This window comes from Talaromyces atroroseus (assembly GCF_001907595.1).
Source record: "Talaromyces atroroseus strain IBT 11181 chromosome Unknown scaffold_8, whole genome shotgun sequence".
Taxonomy (NCBI): domain Eukaryota; kingdom Fungi; phylum Ascomycota; class Eurotiomycetes; order Eurotiales; family Trichocomaceae; genus Talaromyces; species Talaromyces atroroseus.
The window spans coordinates 863,400-876,524 of NW_017971440.1; the positions used below are offsets into that span (position 1 = coordinate 863,400).

Consider the following 13,125-nt stretch of genomic DNA (forward strand, 5'->3'; position numbering starts at 1 on the left):
CCGCCGTTTGACGCCATAGACGCTAGGGATTCGTGCTTCGCTTGTGGGTTCACGCTGGATATAACATGGCAACGACATAAAACATGTCTGAATGTATGTATTCATGAGAACATACCAGCATGGCTGCCTCCAGCCGGCCTCTGCACAAACAGACATGCGCGCAGTGTAGAAGTAGAAAAGTGCTCCACCCTGTCTATTGGTGATGGCGTTGACGCTTAGCTGACGTGGAAGCAACAGGTCCGCTGTGACGGAGAGCTCTCGGGCTGCTCCAACTGCATCCGGCTGAAGTTCGCCTGTAGCTTCATGCCAGCACAAATTGCTTCGCCCGAGTCGCTGATCAGCTCAGGCGTCGGTGGTACTGAGCGCCGACGAGGACCAAGAGCATGCTACCGATGCCGTATATCCAAGGCTCGGTGCGGTAGTGAATGGCCAAGATGTAGACGATGCCAGCTGAATGGCACTGAATGCCAATATATGCCCAGCAAACGGAAAAGGAGGAGGGAGACTCCGTTGTCTCTTGCTACATGCGGCGATGCTGGCGAGCCTCGTACAAGCGATGATCGAAGGCTTGAAGTGAATAACCACAGAATAGCAGAGCCGGCCCTGCTGTATGTGTAGATCTACTTGTCGACGCTATTATTATTATTATTATTATTCTTGCTTAGTTCGGTTCAACAGGGAAAACCCGTCTTACGATCAGCAATTCCTCGAGAGTCATGTACAGGCTTTCTTCGAATATCTCTACCCCATTCCTGCGTATCGGTTCATCCACAAGGGCCTCTTCCTGCGCAGCTTTTATCAGAATCAAGTAGATCCGCTCCTTCTGCAGTGCGTATGTGGAGTTGCTGCTCGTTTCATTCGACCCAGACGACATCAGCAGGACAAGGCCCTCGACTACGCCCAAAACTGGCTCAAGCAAGCGGAGGTGCAGACATGGCAAAGAATCGGAGAAATGAAGATCCAAACCTTGCAAACGATGCTGCTGCTCATCTGCTGGCACTCAATCGAGCGCAACATCTCATCTGTCTGGATTCTCTCGGGGGTTGTCGCCCGAATAGCGTTTGGCATGCGTCTAAACTACGAAGTGAATAACAACAGGGACTCGTTAGTGGTACGGGAGATTCGCCGTCGCGTAATGTGGTCGATCTTCATACTCGACAAGTTTTATGCAGGTGGTTTCTCGGACGTGACTCTGTGTCCGGTGGAGGCGATGCATATTCAACTTCCCTGTCAGGAACGCTCGTTTGAGTTGGAGATCCCCGTGGAAACATGCTATTTGAACATAGATACACTCGGTGTAGCACCTGATTATGATCGAAATACTGGAACTATGGGGAATGTGATTCGCATGGTGGCTATTCGTCATAGGATTCTTCAGTAAGCGTTGCTTTTCTGAATGGGGGGTCATGGGCCCAATGATTGACTATGTGACAGACGAACAAAACAAATTATATCCGCTAAAGAGAACCCTTACAACTCACGGACTGACTTTGAAGACATTGAGAACATCCTCGAAAAGTTCATGTCCAATCTCCCTAGCCACCTTCGTTATACCCCCAACAACCTGATTATGCGCGCATACACGCCCGAACTTACTGAATTTGTAATACTACACACTCTCTGGCACCTGGTCTATTGCGATCTGTTCCGAATGATGGTTCCTGGCATCCGCGAGTCCGTTCCCCAATCAATCCATGAACAGATTCCCGGAGACTGGGCAGATTCTTGCCGCCACAAATGCCTCCAGCATGCCGTCGCTGCATGCGAGTTCTTGTCAGATGTTCTCCAACACGCTGATATAGAGCGAGTCACAGATCCAATAGCGGCTATATGCGTATATCAATGTGCAAACATAATTGCCAATCTGTGGGATCTGGACCGGAATGTTACAGGCGGAGGAGTTTCAAGAATACGGCAGTTGTTATCGGGGATGGATTCCTTTTTGGACCATTTGGCATTGCTGTATCCAATTGTACCAGATATGGTAGGTTTTTCTTCGATTCTGTTTCTTTACATGATTCTACAATACACTGTATTCTGACATCTGCTTAGCAAACTGAGATAAGGAATCTCATTGCAGATCTCGACACGGTCACTGAGCAATATTATTCCCAATCACATGCGCACTCCTCTCAGACACTGACTGCTTTGTGGCGCGAGAAACTCCGAAGCCGAGGCGGCGACGTAGGGCAGACCACCTCAAAGTTCTCATATCTCGAAGCTTTAGAGAAACACAACTCTCCCCACAAAGCCGATAGACCTGGTAACGTGGATACAGAAGCCTCGACAGTCTCGGCTTCAACGGATGTGACACCTGGATCAGGAGAGATAGCCTTGGATTTGCTCGAGGGTATGATGGATGGCCAGGAACACAATAGTTTACCAGAATTTTTCTTCCCCATGTCCACGAATATCGACTTGGCGTGCTTTGAGACTAGAGTTGATCCATTTTATAGGATAGTAGATGATTGGTCACAATAGCAACGCAGTTTAACTGTATACATGTTTTATTTCGGGATTACATTTATATCTCTGGTCTGCAGACCAAATGCCTTTTCCCCCCTTCTCTTTTCCCACATAGATTTCGGATCTGGTAAATCTACCTTGGGGAACCTATTGTCTTTCGTAAATGGCAAGAAATCACTAGTCTCAACCATCCATCGGAACATTAGACTTTCCATAGATCGTGCCACATGTGCATATTCCGGATCAGCGGCCAGGTTATGCAGCTCGTGGGGATCCTGTGGTCTATGGTACAACTCGGCCGGCTCGTACAGTCGATAAATATAGGTCCATTCCATATTTCTCATAGAAATTGCTTTTCCCACCAACTTGACATCTTCATGCTGAAGACTGGCCTTGATGTCATACGGAAAAGACGCGTGTTCTAGCAGCGGCTCTTCAGATACCAAAAACCCGCCTTCAGAGAAGGCAAAGTCGCGATGATGTGATGGCGATGATGATGACCCGTTGTGAAGAAGCGTTGGCACGAGTGATTGTCCGTTATGAGGGAAAGTCTCATCGATGCCACACAGCTGCAGTACTGTCGGCAGTATATCGACCATTTCGGTCATCGAGTCACTGACAACGCCCTCCGGGATCCCTCCGCCGGCGATGATAAGCGGATTTCGCACGAGCGTTTCCGAGAGGCCACTAGGCCATTTTTCAATCAGTCCATGATCGCCGAGATACTCGCCGTGGTCGGTGAAAAACATGGTGATTGTCTTGGACCACAAGTTCGTCTCCTCGAGTTTTCGGACAATGCGGCCAAACTGATCGTCCAGTCGCGAGATCATGCCGTGGTATGTAGCTGACACTTCGGCCCAGATTTCAGGCGTTGCGCGATGGGTGCCATATCTAGTGCGATTGACTCGCATATATCTGGGCTCGTATCCTGTCTGTTGATTTCTTCTTTAGTTACAAGGTTGTTGATGACGATGATGATTAATTGGAGTTGAATGAATTGTCACCTTTGCATCCGGAGAAGATGGGACTGGCATATCCTTCCGGTCATACATTGAAAAGTATGGCTCCTCCACCGTAAAGGGACAATGAGGGAAAAGCAAAGGCAAAAACAGCACCCAAGGCTTATCATTCGGGGGAACCTCGAGCCATTTCTCTGCACTGCGGATTGCAGCCTCATCATAATCGACTGCTTTGGAAACATCCCGTCGTCCCTTGTAGAAGAGTCGCTCCCAGATCGTGATTTTATCTTCCGGTCTTTCTGGCGCAGCAAATTTCCCAATTATCTTCGATACCTCAGGCGGCTCTAGAAACCCATACTCGGTCAAACTGAGCTCCGTCACGGTTGGAGCGAACATGTCACCGCGCGGAGCCATGCAGGCGACATGGTAACCGTTTTCTTTCAGCGAGCGGAAAAGGTTTGGCTCCCATGGCTTGATCAAGTTTTCGAGTGATCGATGGCCTGATACATGGGGGTATAACCCGGTAAACATTGAGCAACGGGACTGGCTGCATACCGAGGCCTGAGCGTAGCATTCTGTGAAGCGCACCCCACGCGACGCAAAGGAATCGATGTTGGGTGTCTTTATGGCGGGGTTCATGCCAGAGCATCGCAAAGCATCATAGCGTAGTTGGTCGGGCATGAAAATAACAATGTTGGGACGAGCATTGGGAAGGCCGCTGGGAGTGTGCGGGATGAAGTGAGGTCGTGCCTCATCCTGCGCCAGTGACATTGTGATCGGATATTTGTCTGGATAACCGTTTTTCACAACGAAAAATTCAAGGATGGAAGCCATCAGCTATTTTATAAGTTCATACTGCTTGAAAACAAGGCCCCTTGTACCGACAGCCGCCACCGACAGCCGCCCGACAGCCGGACGAACTGAAACTTCCGAAAAAGGCAACAGTTTCCTGATTAGGAAAATATTCCTGAATTGCCAGTTTGCGCTCGTCTTGCTTTCCCTTTGATTTAAAAGGGGTATTTTAGCAGGAATCATTGTTTAATTAGTATCTGGAAATCTTCCCACTTGAGATTAGACCATTTGTGCCATCAATAGTATATTAGTGTGTAACAGTTTTAGTAGCACCTACACACGTACATACAGTTTCTGCTTGTATATTATGTTGCAGAGGCTAGCAGAGCACGGCGTTAGGTATCTTATTTGGTTAGGGGTGAGTTTTGAACGCCTGTCTGGACAAGGCAAGTCCCTAAACCATGGACGCAAGCCTTGGATCTCTAAGGAGATAGATATAGTCACTGGCTCTAAATGAGTCAAAAATGAGGGGTTCGCAAGATAAAACTATAATCAATTGTTGCAAGATACAGACATTTCTCCTATTCGCTTGCCCCAATCCCGTCCTTTCGTTCTTTTATGGATAGCTGAAAAGGAAGTGTTATATAACGGGCAAGAGGCAACTCTGCTCTCCTGGTGTGAGGCATTATGATACTAATTCGGATGTTATTGAAGCTCGTTAGAACATACAATGCTGACAATGGCGGATGAGAAGACGGTTTCAGATGTTTCAGTGGCTGATAGTGAAGGGTCGACCGCCCGCGTTGTCATCAACCTTAAGGATGCCGACGAAGCTTTCGCCTTCTTTGAGAACCACCTACATCAAGAAAAAGTTCTAGCGGAGGGCACTGTTATTCTTGAAAACCGGTGAAGTTGAGGGAAGCTGGTCCGCAAGATTGACTTCACAATAGCGCCGTTGCTGACTGGCCGTGTATTTGTTGCAAATTTTTGACAAGACTACATTGCCCTATGCGGCTGTCATGAGCACTCGTACAGATACAAATCTCGTAGGGCAAATATATTTAGATGTGAGCATGCTATTCTATAATGGTACGTTATGTTACTTCATGTCTGCTAAACCGCTTGACATATGTTGGTTTTTCCAAGGCTTTCTACACAAACCCTTTAGGCCAAGCAGGCGTCTGGCTGTACCTCGGGGCAAACGAGAATCATGGCGACGTTAGCAGTGACTTGCTTGGTCATTATTGCGTTGCGATTGTCAAGTGAACATGAGTTTCTCGAAGGATAGTATACGCACCTTGCCCAAACGCTCGGGAGCCCTTGCTTTCTTGACGTTGACGTGTTCACACATTTATCACTACTTAATATCGACAGTTCCTTGGCCAATATCCGAGGTAGTTTGACACTGCGAAGGATATGAACGGTAGTTACGGTGTCAATTGGCCGAGGGCTGATGCTGATTCTGTCCAGGTCATCAAGTCCACCCCCAATTATGTGATATCTTTCGCCAAGCCCAAACTCCTCTATTTTTTCTTTCAGTGCTTGGTGGAAATCCGGGTTTGGTTCGAGTAGGGGGGGGTCAGAAATGTTACAATTCCGCTTTTCCGAATATAGATACATCCAGTCTCCCGAACTAGACCCTACGTTACGCGATGGGCTTGAGTCAATTTTGCATCAACCTTTGGCAAAAAAGTGGCATTGATGCCCAACCGAAGAGAAAAAAAAGCCTAGTACTATTCAAACTACGCGTGCTTGAACCAATGGCGTGCTGCAAGAAGAAAGAAATCGCTGCAGCATTCCCACAAAGTGGTGTTGATAAACTCACAAATAACTGTCTTGGTATCAATGGATTCTGATAGACAGATCTGTCGCTCATGTAAGGAGCCACGTAATTCCAAATTAAAAAAAACCGGACCAACCTCGTGACGTGACTGACGTCGTTAAACATAGAAAATGCTCGCAACCATTTCTATGATAAACCGTGGCTATGCTAGATAAGTATGTAGTATGGCATGACGCGGAAGCTCTTGGGTAATTACGGCACAGAAGGAATGGTCTGGTGGCGAGAGCTTTGAAGATCTAAAACTTGTGTGTCATACGAGACCATTAAATTGGACAGTGTAATGGACACAAAATGCAAGTAAATGCAAGATAGCACGCTGCCAACAGATATGAGGATGCAACGATGTAACTCCAAGGTCTGCAAGCCTCCTATTCCGTCCATCTCGTAAATTTGATTCTCGAACGCCAGTAACACTCATGGCTCGCTTGCTCCACCAGGAAGTCAACGCTTTGTGTTATTGGAGGTATCCTTCTCAGAGACCGCCTAAATACTAAGTTACAGCTGCGAATAGTGGTGGTAATTGAAGATGGAAAGGCTTTGGTGTGGTGTACTGAAACAAGCATAACGATAGCAACATGGCCCAATGGAACACCCATTACCTGCACGCGTAAGCCAGTTCATCGATACTTTCAGCACTACATCTTCGACAATCGGCCATATCGGCATTGAAATACTATGGATAACTGGTGAAAGATCAGAATATCTTCAGTTCTCTGCAACGTCTTTCGTTACTGCCTTGGGGATCTTCAGCGAACTATATATATCAGATATCTCGCTAAGTGATCGCTGTATATAACGAAAGTATATAAACTTTACACTAAATAACTTTAAATAACCTTAAATAAGACGTGAGTTTTTTTTGAAATGTCGCCATAACACTCTGACCGCAGATGGAACCCGAAAAATCCATCATAAGCCGAGAAGAAGTGAGCTAGTATACTGTTCACATCCCCCGCATTATTGGACCAATTTTTTTTTTTTCAGACATATGCAGTACTACCTAAATGCACAATGACAAAGACATATCCTGAGAAGCAAGGATCAACCTCACTGGCAGTCACTCTGCAGCCCAAAGATAACGCTAGGCCAAGATCATGAGGTCAGTTTGTCCCACAATTGGGTGTAGAGTACATGTAGTAGACTTGAGTCTATTGTTTTCTTAGCGCCCAATTCGGATCATACATATGTCTACTCTGCATATTGACGTTTCTATCGCATCATTTATGTATAATAGATCTATCTACAGGCTTTCCGTAGAAGATGCGGACAGCAAAGGTATAATGTTAGATGCAAATACATATATATATATATATATATCGCTTCAGTTCTCTCCGTACAGATCAGTTCATATCTCCATTATTTTTTTGTAGTGCTGCTTACCTAGGTACTGTCCATACAGAAAATGGCTTCCATTTCTCATGGCCATGAGTATGATGTCGAAGAAATTCGGCAAAGCGATTATCCGATGTTAAAAGGTGATTATGAGCCTGTCATAGTTTGCCCTGTAGTTTAGTTAAGAGCTGACATACATTTATAGGAGAGACATACCTAGATCACGCAGGTACAACCCTATATTCAAGCAGTTTACTCAAGGAATACATGGAAAATATGACCAAAAGTATATATGGGAATCCCCATTCTGGTTCAACATCCTCTCAACTTGCAACTGCCCGTGTCCAGAAGACCCGCGAACATGTACTGCAGTTTTTTCGTGCAGATCCAGAGCACTTTGATCTCGTGTTCGTACTAAACGCAACAAATGCGATGAAGCTCGTAGCGGAGGCATTCACCTCTCATGGCAAACGGTTATGGTATGAATATCACTTGGAGTCACATACGAGTGCTGTCGGGATCCGGGAGCTCGCTAGTGCAGGACGTCATTGCTTCGAGTCAAACAATGAAGTTGAAAATTGGCTTGAAGAAGGACATCTAGTCACTGGAAATCAAATTGAAAACACCATAATGAATGGGTCTGCAACTCAGTCTCAAGAATTAGGGCTTTTTTCTTATCCAGGACAATCCAATATGACTGGGGCTAGACTGCCGCTGAATTGGGTCGGACGGTTGAGGCACTCAAAAAATCCGGCCCACGATCGCGTGTATACACTTCTGGATGCTGCTGCATTGGCGTCAACTACTCCATTGGACTTCAGCGATCCTGAAGAGGCGGCAGATTTTACGGCTATCAGCTTTTACAAGATCTTCGGATTCCCAGACCTTGGAGGGCTGATTGTCCGAAAAGGTTCAGCACATTGTCTGTTGCAACGCCGTTATTTTGGCGGAGGCACAGTCGATATGGTTGTTTGCAATGGGGATCCATGGCATTCCATGAAAGATAGTTCTGTCCATGGAGCTCTTGAAGATGGCACACTGCCCTTTCACAGCATAGTAGCTCTAGACTATGCCCTGGCCACTTATCAAAGACTGTACGGCTCCCTTGAGCATGTCACTCGACATACGTCAAGGTTAATATCCCAGATGTACCACAAGTTGACTGCTTTACGACACCAAAATGGCAAGAAAGTTTGTGAGGTCTACAAGGACCTTCAGCGAAGTATGGGGATAGCAAGACGCAGGGGCCAGTTATTGCCTTCAACATCAAATCTGACGATGGATCATGGGTCAAATTGTCAGACCTTGAAAATGCTGCTAACGAGCAACATATCCATATTCGGATAGGGGATGTATGTAATCACGGAGGTTTTGCGAGACACCTTGGACTAGAAGCATGGGAGCTCATCAGGAGCTTTAGGGCTGGGGTTCGCTGTGGTTGTAAGAATGTCATGATTGGCGATAAACCCTCTGGAATTGCCAGAGTGAGCCTAGGCGCCATGAGCAACATGGAAGATGTCGACACTTTTGTGAACTTTATCCGACAAACTTTCACCTCTAGGGTGTCTTTATACATACAAAATATCTTGATCTACCCGATTCGGGGGTGCAGCGCTTGGTGGGTTGATGACGGAGCTTCAGTGGACATCGCAAGTCATGGTCTATACTGGGATGCACAATGGTGTTTAGTCGACCTCCAAACAGGCACCATAATGACACCAAAACGGTACCCTCGGATGTTCCTCGTGTATCCGGAAATAGATCTCTCTGCTCGTATCCTTAGGATTCGAGTACATCGATCTGTATGGACTCATTCTATGACCGATCAATTTCTAACAGTGTTCCTTGATCATGAAGATTCGAATGATATCATGTTTTGGGACGAGGAGAGACGCATAAGTGTACAACTCCTTTTGTACAAAGAGCCAGACATTCAAGCATTCTTGACATCCGCTCTGGGTATTCCTTGCACCTTGGCCAAGATTCTTAAAGAGCAAGTTGCGGATGGTATACTATCTGAAACAAACACAGATAATCTCGATGAAATTACTATCACCAATGATTGTCGGCCGCTTGATTACTCTTGGCTACGAGGCAAAGCACCGAAAGCTAACGGTGCTCAGCGGCCTCGCCAAGTCTCTGTTGCTGAAACTCTGGGTGCCAACATCGTGCTCTCCCCTCTAAGCGAAAATGTAGGGCCTGACCAGAGCAAAGGCTTGCATTTTGCGTACATAGGTAAGCGACAAAGTGAGAAGAACCAAGTCAACAGCGGACGGGCATGCCATCTAGTTCGGGTCGGAGAGGCCGAACTCTCTACCCGCGGCAAGACACATGAAAGCTTTGAAGCGAGTTCTCACCCGAAGAAATTAATCTGGAGTATGAATTATCCAGATGATGGCAAGACCTTGTTCCAAATTCAAGGAGGACAGGTCGTCTCATTCTGAAATTCGAGCCGAGATCAAATCCACCCTCTCTTGGAGGGAAACTGATTGTTAATATTCTCATTTGAAAGTCGACAGTTTGTTTATATACAGATTGATCGGAGATAGGCAAACCTGATCCCAGTGTGAAACTGTATTGTTCCGTATTTCTGTAGCCAATCAAAATGTTGATCTCTTTTATATCTGTCTGTTTCTTCAATAGATGGCTTGCCCGATTAAGCACTAGGATGAGACCAACTGGTGCATATTGTAAGACTTTCATGGTGGCGTGAAATTTACTGTGGGGAATGAATGAAGTTGTCAATCGTTTCCGACTTAGGAATGGTCCCCGCACGGGAACAAACGACCCGCCTGCTGATCTGTGGGGCGCGTATTTTTATTTTAAATATTCACGTAACTTTCAGCATCCCCGTATCGATTAGCTTTAATAATAGTTTTGCTTTCAGATCACTAACAATGGCAAACAAAGCTTCTAAAAAGGGCGTTTTAGTTTCAGAATTTGAGGGCCGGTACACTTCCGATTTCCGTCCTAGACCAAGCCCATAACACTAAGTGAGGATACAGTACAATCGAAGATCATGCACGTGGATGGTCTCATCTCTGGGATGCTGGAAGAAGCAATCTCTGGGATAGAGGGCAGCCTTCACCAGCCCTGATTGACATCATAGAAGAGCACCAGCATAATCCTGAAGATATATTCTATCCATTTACACAGCATGGCAGACGCAAGAAAGCTCTGGTTCCGGTATGGACTCCGCCTCTCCGCCCAAGACGGCCTCCTAACTGAAAATAAAATACAGGGTTGTGGCCGAGGCTACGATGTCATTATGCTGAGTCTCCATGGCTTTGATGCATACGGCCTAGAAAATTCAGGCACGGCGGTCGCGGAGGCACAAGCTTACGCAGCAACCGAGCTCTCTAAGCCCCAAGCGCATAATTTTGGCCACGAAGTACAAACGGACCAGACGCCTGGGAAGGGAGTGGCCGAATTCCTGCAGGGTGATTTTTTTTTCTTCGTCCTGGACAAAGGGCGATGTAAAGTTTGATTTGATATACGACTACACGGTTTGTTTGCTCTCTTTTTCCCTAACGCGGCACAATACGCTAATATGTTTTATTTTCTTACAGTTCATGTGTGCCTTGCACCCTAGTCGACGAGTGGAGTGGGCGGAACGCATGGCTGGGTTGCTAAATCCCGGAGGCATTCTCGTTTGCCTGGAGTTTCCTATGTATAAAGATCCATCGCTTCCGGGGCCGCCATGGGCAGTGAAGGGAGTCCACTGGCGCCTACTTTCTTCCCACGGCGGCTCGGGCAAGTTCACCAGGAAGTTATATAGGCAGCCAGCCCGTACCCACAAGATTGGAATGGGAACAGACATGATTAGCATGTATGTGCGGGATTCGTAGAAAGATCCAGCGCAAACTAGCCTGTGTCCCACGAACTTTAATTAATTTACTTCTTTTTCCTACTTATCTCGATCATAGCCGCCCTACATGGCATATGTCCATGCAACCAAATGTTACTAGTACGTACATTCCATTAGGCAGCTTAGATCCATGGATGTTTTTTATTTTCATTATTATTGTCATATCTAGAAAAGCATTCATATCGTCTAGTCTAGATCAAAACACACCATCGTCAAGTACCTAATTTGTAGCCATCCCTGAGGAAAATGATCATTATTAAAGCCGCACTGACGTGAAGATGGTACACAGTATCCTGTCCAGTATCTCTTTTCAATATTACCTACCACTTCTTCGTCGTATGTGTGGGATGTGTGGCATGGGACGCGACAAAAGCTGCCCCGGCACAATTTTTACTCGAGCTACATTCTGCAACACATAGCGATTTGACCATGCGCTCATTCTCATCATGGCAAGTCGTAACCATTCGAAACGAAAAATGCCCTGGTGCTGCGCAGTCTCTATTCGTAGTGCACTCCATGTTCTGAATCATTGATAAGTCATGGCGTCCGCCGAACATCTCCTCCTCACGAATGATTGGAGGAAAGCCCTGCTGGAAGGAATCCGTGATAATTTCTGTCGCATCGCCTGTATACACGAGTCGATCTGGCTCCAACCCATCTTGACTTGTCGAGTTCTTGACGCACAGCCCTGTGTTGTTCCAGATTGCGTCTGCAGCGTACTTCCAGAGGTTCGTATAGTTATACCAGGTGCTTGGCGTGAAGAATATTCTGCAATCGGCAGGTTCATAGAGGAACTGTAGTGACATGGTGGTGTTATCTCGCCGCACCTGATCTCGAAGATTTCGAAGATTGAAGCTGGCCGAGGTGACAAACAATGACTTCCGTCGATGTGGAAGATGCCTGGCTGCTCTCTTACTGTGGTGTCGTGCGTTCCAGATGTCTGTATCCAGTTGTGAAGTACTGTACAATGCGGCACCACGACTTCGACCTGGTCCTTGCATCAGCCCATAGCTCGGTCGACCACCGACAGCCACGTTCCGTACTCCGGCTTCGTGATGCATCATTTCCACAAAGACCGCGCAGGAAGATGAACAAAGACCGTTTCTCAACTAAAGAAAGGTTAGAGTTTTGCGTTCGCTGCACGCCGAGTGGGTTACCCTTACTATAATGATGTCCTGCGCAGCGGATGGCGAAGAGCCATTTCCTGTACCACTCGCATGACCGTCAACTACGATGCCTCCAGATGCCTCTTTATCAAAAACGACATTGGACAAATTGTATCTCCCCTAGCGTCTTGTTTGAGCAATCACCTTATTTATTAAGACTAGGACGTCAGCAGAAACACTCACTATCTGAGAGAAGTTGTCCGAACCATAGGAGCTGTTTGGATCGAAGAATTCGTCCCACGAAAAAAACCTTTGCCCTGGGGCCGCATTTATCCTATCTGTCACAACCCATTCACTAGCCACGAGATGGTAATCGTGGTAAAGCCCGCTGCTTGTATCGCTCCAAAGCCGTGTCAAGGTATTCCCAGTGGCGTCGGCCATTGATTGAACTCGCATACGACCACCAAAAGGTTCAATGAATGGGAAGAACTATCTATAGCCAGGTCAGTATCTTTCTCAATGGGCTTCGTATCATAAGCTAGAACTAACTTGTTTGAGTGCATCGAAAGCTAAAACCTCGCAGAATTCTGTTGCAAGTCGATGACAACCTTGCTAAATCCTGCCTCCGAAACATCAGAGATGAATTTCGCGATTGTTTCGCTAAAAGTACCGACAGCACGGCCATACTTCGCGAAACGGGGTATGCTCAAGACTGCCAACGAGGCGTCGTCGAAGAAGTAGCCCGTAATGAAGCCGCCA

General features: G+C 46.6%; 4 protein-coding genes across 4 annotated transcripts; 2 read left to right on the forward strand and 2 right to left on the reverse strand.

The window, feature by feature from the left end:
- Positions 1 to 303: 303 nt before the first annotated feature.
- Positions 304 to 2,481, forward strand: UA08_06242 (hypothetical protein; the record flags this gene model as incomplete). The annotated part of the gene is made up of 4 exons (XM_020268543.1): positions 304 to 608; positions 679 to 1,377; positions 1,435 to 1,984; positions 2,053 to 2,481. 4 exons carry the CDS (start codon positions 304 to 306, stop codon positions 2,479 to 2,481), a joined length of 1,983 nt encoding a protein of 660 aa, XP_020118760.1.
- Positions 2,482 to 2,507: 26 nt separating this feature from the next.
- UA08_06243 (hypothetical protein) lies at positions 2,508 to 4,196 on the reverse strand (the record flags this gene model as incomplete). The annotated part of the gene is made up of 2 exons (XM_020268545.1): positions 2,508 to 3,398; positions 3,471 to 4,196. The coding sequence occupies 2 exons, from the start codon at positions 4,194 to 4,196 to the stop codon at positions 2,508 to 2,510; spliced, it is 1,617 nt and encodes a 538-aa protein (XP_020118870.1).
- Positions 4,197 to 7,462: 3,266 nt separating this feature from the next.
- On the forward strand, positions 7,463 to 9,836 carry UA08_06244 (hypothetical protein; the record flags this gene model as incomplete). The annotated part of the gene is made up of 4 exons (XM_020268546.1): positions 7,463 to 7,535; positions 7,598 to 8,614; positions 8,644 to 9,627; positions 9,784 to 9,836. The coding sequence occupies 4 exons, from the start codon at positions 7,463 to 7,465 to the stop codon at positions 9,834 to 9,836; spliced, it is 2,127 nt and encodes a 708-aa protein (XP_020118761.1).
- Positions 9,837 to 11,580: 1,744 nt separating this feature from the next.
- On the reverse strand, positions 11,581 to 12,807 carry UA08_06245 (hypothetical protein; the record flags this gene model as incomplete). Its single annotated transcript, XM_020268547.1, has 3 exons — positions 11,581 to 12,369; positions 12,424 to 12,546; positions 12,610 to 12,807. 3 exons carry the CDS (start codon positions 12,805 to 12,807, stop codon positions 11,581 to 11,583), a joined length of 1,110 nt encoding a protein of 369 aa, XP_020118876.1.
- Positions 12,808 to 13,125: the final 318 nt, after the last annotated feature.